The sequence below is a fragment of the Rutilus rutilus genome, assembly GCF_951802725.1.
Source record: "Rutilus rutilus genome assembly, chromosome: 2".
Lineage (NCBI taxonomy): Eukaryota > Metazoa > Chordata > Actinopteri > Cypriniformes > Leuciscidae > Rutilus > Rutilus rutilus.
In genome coordinates, this window is record NC_140210.1 from 875737 (window position 1) to 890458 (window position 14722).

Here is a 14722-nt window from a genome sequence, read left to right on the forward strand (position 1 = left end):
TCAGTTCACCAGATTGCATCGTATCTGCTCTGACAAAAATGATTTTGAGGTAAAAGCAAGACTTCTATATAGAGATTTCAACTCGAGGGGATATCCCAACAGTTGGCTTGATACAGCACTAAACAAAGTACGTGCCTCTGGTACACATTCGTCTAATTTGGTCTCCAAACAAAATGAGAACCGCTGCATTCTAAAACTGACCCATAGTCCTTTGAGCAGAGAAATTAGAAACATTGTTAATTCTCATTGGCATATAATTAAAAGTGATTATCAACTGAATGAACTTTTTCAAAATTTGCCTCTTGGTGTCTTTTCTAGAAGCTCAAACCTTAGAGATAGGCTGGGCCATGCTGATATTGCCACGCCTCCTTCTGGTACTCTTTCTAATGCCCAGGGTAATTTTCCATGCAAAAGTTGCACTTCCTGTTCACATTACCTTAAACTCCAGTCTTTCACACATCCGCACACACGTAAGATATATAAAATCAAGCAATTGATTACATGTAAATCTACCCACGTGGTGTACATTTTGATTTGCCCTTGCCCATTGTTGTATGCAGGCAAAACTATCAGGGCTTTACGAACGAGAATTTTGGAACATTTGAGTGCAATCAGGAGATGTGATGCAACTTCGTCTGTTTCTCAACATTTTCAACTAGCTAAGCATGCAATTTCTGACCTGAAATTTCTGGGCATTGAAAGAGTTTTGCCTAAAAGGAGAGGTGGTGATGTAGATAAAAAACTGCTACAGAGAGAATCTTTTTGGATTTATGAACTTAACAGCCTTTTCCCGAAAGGGATGAATGAAGAGATAAACTATTCATGTTTTCTGTAAATGCTTTTTCTCTTTTTTAGAGATAAATATTGTTAACTTTTCTATTAAAAGAATTGTGTTTCTATTTGTTCTCTGGGTCTGGGCTGAAGCCCCTCCCTCTGCACCTGTTAATTGTCTCCTGATTAACTATTGGGTATTAATTGACTGCATGTCTGTTGTTGATTCATTATGAGCATTGAGAATAGCTGGATGGCTGAAACGTCTGCTCTTGCTCTATTAAAATAATTGACTCTTTTTGTTAAAGACTTTGTCTAGTTTTTTCAGAGTGCAAACCATCTACAGTCTCTTCTACATGTTCCCACTGGAGAAAGAAAGTCATTCAAGTTTGAAAAAATTATGGTTGTTGTAACAAGTTTATGTGTAATAAATTCTATGTTGAATCAAATCAAATATTTATTTCTAAACCTTCTTTTAGTAATGTCTATATTTAATGCTTTTCTCATTTAACACAATAATGACTTTAAAATATATTCTGGGGTAATTTTTTGTGCGATTAAACAGATTAATCGGCACATCATGCTATTAATTAGATTAACATGCGCGGTAATGCCCTGTAAACGAACCTGCGCGGTAACCTCCTGTAAACACATCTGCGCGGTAACCTCCTGTAAACGCACCTCCGCTGTAACGCCCTGTAAACGCGGTAACCTCCTGTAAACGCACCTCCGCTGTAACGCCCTGTAAACGCGGTAACCTCCTGTAAACGCACCTCCGCTGTAACGCCCTGTAAACGCGGTAACCTCCTGTAAACGCACCTCCGCTGTAAAGCCCTGTAAACGCGGTAACCTCCTGTAAACGCACCTCCGCTGTAAAGCCCTGTAAACGCGGTAACCTCCTGTAAACGCACCTACGCGGTAACCTCCTGTAAACACACCTCCGCTGTAACGCCCTGTAAACGCGGTAACCTCCTGTAAATGAACCAGCGCTGTAAAGCCCTGTAAACGCGGTAACCTCCTGTAAACGCACCTCCACTGTAACGCCCTGTAAACGCGGTAACCTCCTGTAAACGCACCTCCACTGTAAACCCCTGTAAACGCGGTAACCTCCTGTAAACGCACCTCCGCTGTAACGCCCTGTAAACGCGGTAACCTCCTGTAAACGCACCTCCACTGTAAACCCCTGTAAACGCGGTAACCTCCTGTAAACGCACCTCCGCTGTAACGCCCTGTAAACGCGGTAACCTCCTGTAAACGCACCTCCGCTGTAACGCCCTGTAAACGCGGTAACCTCCTGTAAACGCACCTCCGCTGTAACGCCCTGTAAACGCGGTAACCTCCTGTAAACGCACCTCCGCTGTAACGCCCTGTAAACGCGGTAACCTCCTGTAAACGCACATCCGCTGTAAAGCCCTGTAAACGCGGTAACCTCCTGTAAACGCACCTCCGCTGTAACGCCCTGTAAACGCGGTAACCTCCTGTAAACGCACCTCCGCTGTAACGCCCTGTAAATGCGGTAACCTCCTGTAAACGCACCTCCGCTGTAACGCCCTGTAAATGCGGTAACCTCCTGTAAACGCACCTCCGCTGTAACACCCTGTAAACGCGGTAACCTCCTGTAAACGCACCTCCGCTGTAACGCCCTGTAAACGCGGTAACCTCCTGTAAACGCACCTCCGCTGTAACGCCCTGTAAATGCGGTAACCTCCTGTAAACGCACCTCCGCTGTAACACCCTGTAAACGCGGTAACCTCCTGTAAACGCACCTCTGCTGTATCTCCCTGTAAACGCGGTAACCTCCTGTAAATGAACCAGCGCTGTAAAGCCCTGTAAACGCGGTAACCTCCTGTAAACGCACCTCCACTGTAACGCCCTGTAAACGTGGTAACCTCCTGTAGACGCACCTCCGCTGTAACGCCCTGTAAACGCACCTCCGCTGTAAAGCCCTGTAAACACGGTAACCTCCTGTAAACGCACCTCCGCTGTAACGCCCTGTAAACGTGGTAACCTCCTGTAAACGCACCTCCGCTGTAACGCCCTGTAAACGCGGTAACCTCCTGTAAATGAACCAGCGCTGTAAAGCCCTGTAAACGCGGTAACCTCCTGTAAACGCACCTCCACTGTAACGCCCTGTAAACGCGGTAACCTCCTGTAAATGAACCAGCGCTGTAAAGCCCTGTAAACGCGGTAACCTCCTGTAAACGCACCTCCGCTGTAACGCCCTGTAAACGCGGTAACCTCCTGTAAATGAACCTGCGCTGTAACGCCCTGTAAACGCGGTAACCTCCTGTAAATGAACCAGCGCTGTAAAGCCCTGTAAACGCGGTAACCTCCTTTAAACGCACCTCCGCTGTATCTCCCTGTAAACGCGGTAACCTCCTGTAAACGCACCTCCGCTGTAACGTCCTGTAAACGCGGTAACCTCCTGTAAATGAACCAGCGCTGTAAAGCCCTGTAAACGCGGTAACCTCCTGTAAACGCACCTCCGCTGTATCTCCCTGTAAACGCGGTAACCTCCTGTAAACGCACCTCCGCTGTAACGCCCTGTAAACGCGGTAACCTCCTGTAAACGCACCTGCGCAGCTCCTGCTGAGGTTGTCGTAGACGAAGCCCTCGTCACACAGGCAGTCGTAGCTCCCGATGAGGTTGGAGCAGCGCGCGCTTCCACACACATCTGGAGTCTCCACACACTCGTTCACATCTGTGAGGAAAACCAGGATTGCAAATTCTAAACTTCGGAATAGCAAGAAAGTCAGTCAGAACTGCGAGGTAAAAAAAATCACAAGTACCTTTTTTATTTTTTATTATATGGCAGAAACAAGCTTCCATAACAAAGTGTAATTTCATTAAAACGTTTAGAGAATAAAAAAAATTTAAAAAAATAATAAATCAATTCTAAAAATAGGATTAAATAAAAATTTATTAGTGCCGTCAAATCAATCAATCGCCATTATTCGCATCTAACATAAAATATGTTATATATGTGTCTGTGTGTGTGCGTGTATGTATGTGAGTGTCTGTGTGTGTGTGTGTGAGTGAGTGAGTATGTGTGTGTGTGTGTGTGTTTTATATTAGATGTGATTATTAATCTCGATTAATCGATTTGACAGCACTAATTAAAATATCTCAAATTAAATATTTATTAATTAAAATAAAGAGTTATGGTTAAATAATGGTTGCTAGGGTTGCTGACACTGCTCTGCGGTCGGAAAAAATTATAATGTAACATAACAGAAACTAAACATTTTCCAAATATAATTTTTCACAGAGGATAAAAGGATGGAAACTCCTGCTTACAGTTTGACCTACAGGAACACCTTTCTTTTTTTTCAATGAAAATATGCAAATCTACAGGAATAATTGGTAATGTGTGTTTGTTTGAACACTGAATCCTCCGTCACTCACCCACACACGCGTGGTGACCCGACAGCCGGTAACCGTGACGACAGGAGCACCGGTAACTGCCCATGGTGTTGTTACACTCGTGCTCACACTCTCCGTTCCCTCTGCTGCACTCGTCCACATCTGCCAATCACAAACACACATGCACACCATTAGCCAATCAGGAGGAGCTCGGGACTCAGAGCCTGCCGTGTGATTGGATGGAGCTGCGCTGGTGGGTGGAGTCTCAGGAACACAGAGGCTCAGTGTCGGGCGGAATCTGGCCACTCTTTCCTTTGAGCACTCAAACTCTCCAACTCTGCTAACGTGTTGAATATGAAATATGAAACTATACAGTAAAGACGTGAAGAAGACGGTAATGAATGCGGTTTGTGGTTTGATGAGTCACAGAACTAGACTCAAACTCTCCACCTCTGCTAAGGTTTTGAATACGGAATATGAAACCGTACAGTATAAAGAAGGTGTTCAGATACTGTCCGCATTTTCATTATCGTTTTGAATAAATTAGTGCTGGTCAATGATTAATCACATCCAAAACAAAAGTTTGTGTTTACATAATGGACGATGACAACACGGTTTTCTCAGGAGCGGCTATAAATATATAAATTAACTAAATTAATAACTTTTTTACAACAAAAATGAACTTTCTTAAGCTGGACTGTGACACTATTTTCTTCTGGAAACAAACTTTATTGCATTATTCTCCTGTTATCTCTGTAAAGCTGCTCTGAAACACTCTGTGTTGTAAAAAGCGCTGTATAAATAAAGCTGACTTGACTTGACATTATATATGTGTGTGTTCACTGTGTATAATTATTTTGTACAAATAAATACACACACATATGCATGTATATATTTAAGAAACATTTCCATACTGTATATATATTTATACATAATTTATATCAAATATACATATAAATATTTTATATATAAATAACACATTTTTCTTAAATATATACATGCATGTGTGTGTATTTATATATACAAAATAATTATACACAGTGAACACACGCATATATTATGTAAACACAAACTTTTATTTCGGATGCGATTAATCGCGATTAATCATTGCCCAGCACTATTATTATTATTATTATTATTATTATAGTGAAAAAAGATGCTTTAGATTTTTTCAATGTTCTCCACACTAAGGAAAATGGTTCTTTTTAGAACTGATCACTGAAAGGTCTTCGGGGAACTAGAGATGGTTCTTTTGGCATCATTGTGAAAACCGTTAATAAACGATTAATCGTTGCCCAGCACTAGAATAAACGAATAAATCCAGAGCGATGTTCGGTGTTCGTACCTTTCTGACAGCTGACGCCGCTCCATCCGGTGAAACAGTGGCAGAGGAACTCGCCCTTCTTGTCCTCGCAGCGCACCGTCCCGTGGGGATTGCAGGGGTTCGGGGAACACTGGTCGGGAATATCTGCGGGAGAGAACGAGGAACTCTTTCAGATTCTGTAATGTAATCAGGGTTTGAAATTAACAAACGCGTGTAATAATCAGCCGTGGCGGGGAACGCTGGCGAATCACGAGTGTAGTTATTATGTTTACTCACTTTGCTGGGAAGTTCGTGGAGGACAAATCAGTGCAGATTTAGTGCAAATACTCGTGAGTCCTCATGATGTATTAAATTCAGTATTGCTCATAATCTGCTCATATTTACTTGAACACACTCGCCACTACACTACACATTACGGCACGCTTGTTCATTTGCATTGAAGCAGTAGTGAAGATTAAAGCATTCGGTGAACAGAAAAGACATTGTTATTTCCCAGCATCCTACAGTGTCTGATGTTCTCTGTCCTGTATTGAGCTGTCATCTAAAACACATTTATGGTGAAGAGGGTGAAGAGGAAGAGATGCTGGATGGCAGGGTTTAGTTTGAATAAGAAATGAATGCATGAAATCAAAATTTTATAATATATATAACGTACTTAATCTGGTTCTTTTCTTTTCTTTTTTTCTGCTAGTAGAAGTAGTAGTTTTTTTTTTTTTTGTAGCCAAATTGGCTGGTGAGTGAAAAAGTTCATTTCAAACCCTGAATTTGACGCATGAAACCATAGACTGTAAGAAAGATATGGACGTGACGTCACCCGTAGTGTTTCTGCAGAGCGTTTCTGAAGCCCAAAGTGTGCGGAGCCGGCCGTCGCCATCTTGTTTGCGCATCACTCCCGGATAAACGTAAATGTGCAGCGAGGCGGATTAGCTGAGGTGATGTGATGCTAACAGACAGCAGACAAACGGCTAGTAGTGACATCAGCGGCAATCCACCTGTCATTCAAGAGGCCACGCCCTTAATTATGCAGAACTTTAAGGCTTAATATAATTTAAACGGATGAGTTATAAAAATATTCACCCCCCTCACAGTCGTCATGAAGGGCAAAATTAGCTTTATAGACCAAAACCACTTTTTGCACCAGACTGTAAACATGTGTTTCTCTGCTGTAAAGTTGGGCATTTTAACATGGGGGATTATGGGATTGAGTCTCTTCTGCAGCCGGCCTCTAGTGGCCAGTGGATGAACTGCAGTTTGAGTCACTCAGTGTTGGATTGAAGGTTGCCGCTTGCATGAAATCTATTTCTGTGCAACAGCTAATGTTAGTAAACCTCTCTGTTTGTGACATGAAATATGTTTTTCTTTGTTTGTCACTGAGTAATCATTCACAGTCATGTGACCGATGAAGGTCAGTTCTGAGAGTCTGTATTTCCATGACTCTGGTTCTGCGTTTGCTGACGGTGCATGAAGACGCATCTCTCTCTCTCTCTCTCTCTCTCTCTCTCTATCTATCTCTATCTCTCTCTCTCTCTCTCTCTGTCTCTATCTACCTCTCTCTCTCTCTCTCTGACTCAGGGCTTCTGTTGGACACACACCGACCAATCACAGTGCAGCGCTGCCATCCAATCAGCAGACAGGAGTAAAGCAGGACGAGCCTCCAGCAGACGTCACACACACACCCACCTGCAGTCATGCACACACACACACACACACACCTCAAACCTTCACTGATTTACTGACGGGAGGATGACGAGCAGAGAGACGTTCAGATGCAAGATCAAACTCCACACAAGCTCTTTATGAAAATATAAATAATAATAACTCTACAGGAGAAGATGATGCTCCAAACGCACTGCAGCACAACAGACAGAGAGAGAGAGAGAGAGAGAGAGAGAGAGAGAGAGAGAGAGAGAGATGGATGGATAGATAGATAACTCACTGTGGACGCAGGTGATGAAGTCCTGCTTCAAACCTTTTCCAAACTTCTCCATACAAGCTTTAGAATGAAAGAGAATCGAACAGGATCAGCAGATTCAACACAATCAGCTCAGAGTAATGATATCAGTACAGTAATCAGCTCAGAGTACATCACTGCGGGACACTCACCCTGATACCGGGGGTAGAAATACTCCTGTAAAAGAGAAAACATTCATTATCAGCTTACGAATGAACATTAGATTTGAAGATATATGATGATGATGAAACTGCACAGACGGCCCATGATGCAACTGTGATCCTGTCCTGACATGTTGAGCCCAGATTTTGTCTTACATCAGGGTGGATAATGGGTCGTGTCTCATGTTTCAAGAAGGTATGAAGGACATACACACTCACAGACACACACACACACACAGACACACACACACAGACACACACACACACAGACACACACACACACACACTGCCTCACACACACACACACACTCTCTCTGCAGAAGTATGGGTGGAGTAAATCTGCATAGATGTCTTTAATCTCCTTCTGTCATTGTCGGTGTACAGTTAATATCCCCGCAGAATTGAATACAGCATCATTAATGAGAGCAGGCGATTAGAGGTTTGACCCCCATGACCCCGATGACCCCTGACGTCCTCGCACGAGTTCTGAGCGGATCGATGTCGCGTCCTCTGAGCATTAAAGTCAGCGCAGCACTCAAACTTCAGCCGAGAACCGGCATGCTGACTCACTCACACACACACACACACTGCAGTGAGAATTCTGCAGCGTCAGAGAAGCCGGTCGCACGCGCTGCCGGTGAATAATGCATTCTGGGATAGGAAAGAGGAAACCCAGTGTCTCCGGCACGCAAACCAGCATCACCTTCATTACTCTCGCTGCGGTTTAACACACTCAATATCCACAGATAATCTCGCTTTAACAAAACCTGAGCTGAGATGAGCCGAGTAATGTCTTCTGTACAGATCTGAACTCAATCAACACTGAACTGAATAGAATTTGTTTCATAATTATTAGATTCTGCAACATTGAAACCATTGTTAAACTGAATTTAAATTTTCATAACTGATGAACTTTGCAAAATTGAGACCATTATTGAACTGAATTAATTTAACACTGAACTGAATAGAATTTGTTCAATAATTGTTTAATCATGATTGAATTTTGTAACATTGAAACAGTTATTGAACTGAATTGAATCAACATTGAACTGAATTGAATTTGTTTCATAATTGATGAATATTGCAACATTGAAAACGTTATTGAACTGAAATTTTAAAGCTGCTTTAAACTTTGTTTTATAATTGAGAAATGTTGCGACGTTAACACTGTTATTGAACTGAAATGGCACTTCAGATAAAGTTGAATTCAGAATTCCTCACACTCAAGCTAATAATAGAAAGAATTAAGGCGCTGATGATGTCATCCTAATCTTTCATGCTTCCCAAACATTCCCCTGATCCTTATTTTACAGACCAAACAGGATTAAATCTGCTCCGGGAACGGCGAGTCAGACATGCGGCGACACACTGGAATTCATTCTGTATCAAAAACACATTCCAGACTCAACAGTCAGTCAACAACACAGTGACATATGACACGCCCCTCAGGGACCAATCAGAAGCGCTGTAGACCGGCTCATCTGCATATCAGCTCCCAGAGGAGAACAGGCTGTGTATGAGGAGTCATATTCATGCAGGGTTATGGATGTGAAATCAGGTGCGGTGCAAAGCCTCATGGGAAAATACGACAGTAAAAATAGCATCAATGCAGCATGAAAACTTCTGATTATTATATATCATATTTACGTTAGACTTTATTTTTAAGGTGTCTTTGTTACAGTGTAATTAAACATGTATGTATTGAGTACTTAATAAACTACATGTACTTACTATAGAGTTAGGGCTAGAATTAGGGCTTGGTTCATATATTATATCTAATCAATATTGTAACAGTCACAGCCACAGCCTATTACAGCCCAGCTATTTAGAACTGATGAGTTATAATATCTAACATTAAAGTTTGTGTTTATATAATATATGTGTGTATATATATATGTATATTATACCACATATACACACATATAATTATATATATGCATACATTTATGTGTGTGCATACACATACACATATACATAATGTATATATATACACACACTTTTATGTTTGATGCGTTTAATCGTGATTAATTGATTTGACAGCACTAATATATATATATATATATATATGTGTGTGTGTGTGTGTGTGTCTGTCTGTGTCTTAAAACATATTCACACAAATTTAGAACTATAATTCAATGTTCGATATGAATATTCATATTCATGAGTATAATCGGCTCGATTATGTAGATTGTTTCAGATTCATGATTTTGCATGATTTCTGACGCTTTATTTCACTGTTTAAAAGACAGATGCTCTATAAATGTGACAGCCGTCCTGTCAAATCCACCACTGCAGCCCTATATAGTGCACACTAACTAGGGAGCGGCACAGAATCGTTACAGGTCGATATGGATGAAAGATGAAATCTCACCGATCAGCGCGATCGCTAACCCGATTATTCGAACTCTCTTACCGTCTCAGGGTCATTCTCGAAGACTTCTCTCGCCTCCTCTTTACTGCAGGTCTCCTCCACACACTCCCTCTCCAGGTGACCCTGCTTGGTCTCCTCGAACACCTGGTTCCCTCTCCGGTGTCTGCGGAGAAACTCGTTCGCTTGCCTCGGCGACACGGACACTGAAAACACGAACACCAGAGACTCTCAACTCCGCTTGAGCCGAACAAGTTTGTGCTGCGCTAGTACGCAGGAACAGCGGCTTGTTTCGTGTAATAATGTTACTTACATTGCGAGGAGAATCCGATGCACAGCAGGACGAGACAGCAGCTCGACACGAACTCTCTCATGGTGGTGATTCTGCGGCAAACTTTCACTCGTTCTGGGTCAGAATCCTGCACTGAACCGCCACATTCAAAGCCGAACACGAGCGTTTCTGCAGCACACTCAACCTCTCTCTCTCTCTCTCTCTCTCTCTCTCTCTCTCTCTCTCTCTGTCTCTCTCTCTCTCTCTCTCCTCACAAACGTGAGCAGCAGATTCGACGGTTTATTGGTGAAAGTTGCAGGGAGTTCCCATTGCAGAATTTTCCTCTGCAAGAGCAGATCACTGCAGTACATACTATTACATTAGCACTAGCACAGAGAAAACTAGCCTTTAAAGCTTTGGTTGACCCAAATAAAAACAGCATTCTGTCCTCATTTACTCTCCCTTATCGTGTCCTTCAAACCTGCATTTCTGTCTTTAGTGGAACACAAAAGGAGACACTTAGCAGAATGTTCACGCTGCTCTAAATGATCCAATGAAAGTGAATGGGGACTGGAGAGATTGAGCTTTAAAAAAGGAGAAAAAACATGATGTATCATACCAGTGATGTCTGGACTCTGAAGTAATGCACAGACTGAATTTATTATGTTGTTATTAACAGAAATCTCTCAAATTTAATTGGCCTGTGCCCATATTCAGGCTTTACTAGAGCATTATATCTAGCTGTTAAACCTCAAATCTCATGAGATTAATTCTAGAACTTGAATGCGCTGGTCTTTTCTATTGTGTCGTATATATCCGAGTGAAACGCTTCTGGAACAAGAACAAATGTGGGCGGGGCTTGATTTTGTCCGTGGGGAATTGATTGGGTGGTTGTGGTTTGCTATTGGATCTCATTTGAGTGACAGGTTATAGCCCCGCCCTCGTCATCAGAGTTAAGTCAAGTCAAGTCACCTTTATTTATATAACGCTTTCAAAGCAGCTTTACAGTGATAACCGGAAAATAATGCAACAAAGTTTGTTTAGGTTGTACAGCAGATTTAGAAGAAAATAGTGCCATAGTCCAGCTTCAGTGATGGTTCTATAGATGGTTCTAGGTTCTGAACAGAGCTGAGTATCATCAGCATTACAGTGAAAACTAATGCCATGCTTCCTAATGATATCTCCCAAGGGTAGCATGTACAGAGTGAACAGCAGCGGTCCTAGTACTGAGCCTTGTGGTACACCATACTGAACTACTGATTGACATCTCTTCATTTACTGCTACAAACTGATAACGGTCAGATAAGTATGATTTAAACCATGCTTATGCAATTCCACTAATGCCAACATAATGTTCGAGTCTATTTAAAAGAACGTTGTGGTCAATAGTGTCAAATGCAGCACTAAGATCGAGTAACACTAATAGAGAGACACAACCACGATCAGATGATAAGAGCAGATAATTTGTGACTCTAACGAGAGCAGTCTCAGTACTATGGTACGGTCTAAATCCTGACTGGAAATCCTCCAGATATCATTTCTTTCTAGAAAGGAACAGAGTTGTGAGGATACTGCCTTTTCTAGTGTCTTTGACAGAAAAGACAGATTCGAGATCGGCCTGTAATTGACTAATTCTGTACGATCAAGTTGCGTTTTTTTTAACAAGTGGTTTAATCATAGCCAGCTTAAACGTTTTTGGTACGTATCCTAGAGACAAAGATGAATTAATGATATTAAGAAGAGGATCTGTGACCTCTGGGAGCATCTCTTTCAGTAGCTTAGTCGGTATAGGGTCTAACATACATGTTGTCGATTTAGATGAATTAACGAGTTTAGCGAATTCTTCCTCTCCTATAGCAATGAATGAATCAAATTTTTCTTCAAGGAGACTACAATGCACTGCCTGATGCGATACTGTAGTAGACGGCTGCATAGTCATAATTTTCTCCCTGATATTATCAATCTTATAAGTGAAGAAGTTCATAAAGTCATTACTGCTGTGCTGCTTGGAGACGTCAGAAGTTTTACTTGTTAATTTATCCACAATATCAAATTAAATAGCTGGGGTTGTATTTGTTTTCTTCCAAGAGTGATGAAAAATAAGCATATCTAGCAGTTGTAAAGCCTTTCTGTACACAATAATGCTTTCTTTCCACGAAATGCGAAAAACCAGAGAAGAGGTGTTGCTGCAAGAGTGATGGGAAGATATTCTAAATTAAGATTTATGTCACAATCACAAGCAGGTTCTGAGCCATTTCAAGTTGTTTTCAGAGTTGCATGCTCTTTGTTTGCTCAGTGTTTGGCGGCCTCCTCGTCGTTGGCACACGTCAGTGTGATTATCACAGCAGATATATTATATTTCTATTGCGACATCGAGTGAGATTTCCAGCAAAACGTCTTTCGAGTTCCACAGAAGGTGAGGGCATGAGCGTGAATCAGTGATTACACAACTTTAATTTTCGGATTAACTGTTCCTTAAAGGATCTGTTCATGATGGCCAATTAACCCTATAAAGCTACTGTATAATGTTTGATGCATGCATTTCTTATGCCTCTAAATTATAAAAAAACGTTGCTGTCGCACACAATCTCCTCCAGTCCTTCCGTCGTCTGGTTGTTTAGACTGTTTGAGCAAGTAAAAGTCTTTTAGTGTAATTGTACAAACGTCCAATTCATCTCGTGTGTTTCTGCTGTCAAACATTTACTGATTTTTGTAAAGTAAACGTCTGAATATTTTTGATATTGTCAGTAATATTTCAACTGGACTGAAGCGACTATAAAAATCACGAGTATCAAATATGATCATCAGGTTTTTGAGGAAGGTTTATTTGTTCATCTCTCAATCATCATTGTATTGCATTGCATCACATGTCTTAAACCTACAGAGCTTTGAGCATTTAAATATCATCTTACTAAGACATATCATTGGCAGATTCTGATATTTATAGGCATTTATGTAAGAATCTGCTGTACTGAGATAAATATCTCATTGATTTACATTACAAGATACTTTTTGTCCATATAAATATCAAGATCTGCTCCAAATTGCATATTTTTGCTCAGTTTGGGCCTCTGAAGTTGTTGTTTTTTTCTCCATATTATCACTATATCAGAGTATATGAGTCATACAAGCCTGATGTATCAAATATGATATACATAAGACACACTTCTAGATAAAAACAAAACACAATTGTCAATAAAATGTCCTATGTCAGGCTGTATAGGGTTATAGTGCGTCTCTATCCAGAGCCGTCGTCATCATGTTAAGATGAGCATTTAAAACCATCAGAATGTCCGTCTGTAAAGTTTTGATCCTGCAGTTTCTGTGCGTCTGAAATCTCTCAGTGTTTCAGTGAAGGCAGATCTTCTTTCTAATCACAGCTGTGTGTTGATCTGACTCTGATATTCCCGTCACATGTGAGGTTACATTCTTCCTCTTGTTTTTCTGACCCAGTGTTTTCATTCTCTTGCCGTTTCCCATCTGTGTCTTTATGCAACACTGAGGTCAGGTCACTCGTGTCCATCTGTAACACACACTGTACATCTCAAATCAGCTTCAGAGATGAAGATCCAGTGTCCTGTTATTGCCATATGGAAACATTCATGCACCTTAAAACTACACAAAAGTCAAAAGTAGAGCACTTTCTATTAATAACAGCCGCTTAGACCTTCAGGGAAATTAATTTCCAGGACTTTTACTGGACATGCTTTTTTTTTAAAGTGAGATTACACTCACATAAAGACTGATCTGTAGTTAAAGGTACATGTTTCTTTTGTCCCTCTAGTGGTAAAAAACAAACCTGCATGTATTTTGCGAAAGAACTGTTTTGGTTGTGCTTCGGCTGATTATGATTATTATCCTTCTGCTCATAAAACATTCACTACTAGAGAAATAACCCGTTTAGATCTGAAGCTGACTATAGCTGAAGACGTTACTGTAGTTTTACACATTAATAACACGATACTTCCTTAAGAATAAACTCCAGCACAACAACTATAATGAAATGATCTTCACATCAGATATTTACAGTGAACTCTGTTCTAGATATATATGAGTTTATCAGTTCAATAAAACTCTTCCTCTCCTGTAGAGTAATAAACACCATCATCTCTGAGTCGCTTTTACAACATTTACAACCCCTCAGTTCTTCGTTCTCCATCTCCTGAAGACGAGCTCATGTTGATTCTTGTTTTATTACGAGCTCTGTCTCGTTGTCTGACCGGTAACACACACACACACACACACACACACACACACACACACACACACACACACAGGATCTGATGTTGATTCTTGATTCTCAATGCTTTTATTTCCCCCTGAGAAAATCACAAATTCAGTAACACTTTACAATAAGTTCTCATTTATTAACATTAGTTAACTGAAACTAAAAATTAAACTACTTCTAAAGAATTGAATAAACCAAGTTAATATTAATTTCAACATTTCCTAATATATTTCAGTCCCAGTCCTTGATTCTGATTGGTTGAGCCGTGTTCGAAGCCGTTGTAAA

At 41.0% G+C, this 14722-nt stretch overlaps 1 protein-coding gene across 1 annotated transcript in view; it reads right to left on the minus strand.

The window, feature by feature from the left end:
• gas6 (growth arrest-specific 6) overlaps positions 1-10714 on the minus strand; it is a 23457-nt gene extending 12743 nt beyond the window's left edge. The window contains exons 1-7 of the mRNA XM_084395264.1: positions 10252-10714; positions 9984-10144; positions 7562-7586; positions 7395-7451; positions 5480-5602; positions 4177-4296; positions 3347-3472 (exon numbers count right to left, since the gene is read on the minus strand). Of these exons, the coding sequence (XP_084251390.1) occupies positions 3347-3472; positions 4177-4296; positions 5480-5602; positions 7395-7451; positions 7562-7586; positions 9984-10144; positions 10252-10312 (673 nt within the window). The 5' untranslated portion in view covers positions 10313-10714. The remainder of the gene's footprint in view (positions 1-3346; positions 3473-4176; positions 4297-5479; positions 5603-7394; positions 7452-7561; positions 7587-9983; positions 10145-10251) is intronic.
• Positions 10715-14722: the final 4008 nt, after the last annotated feature.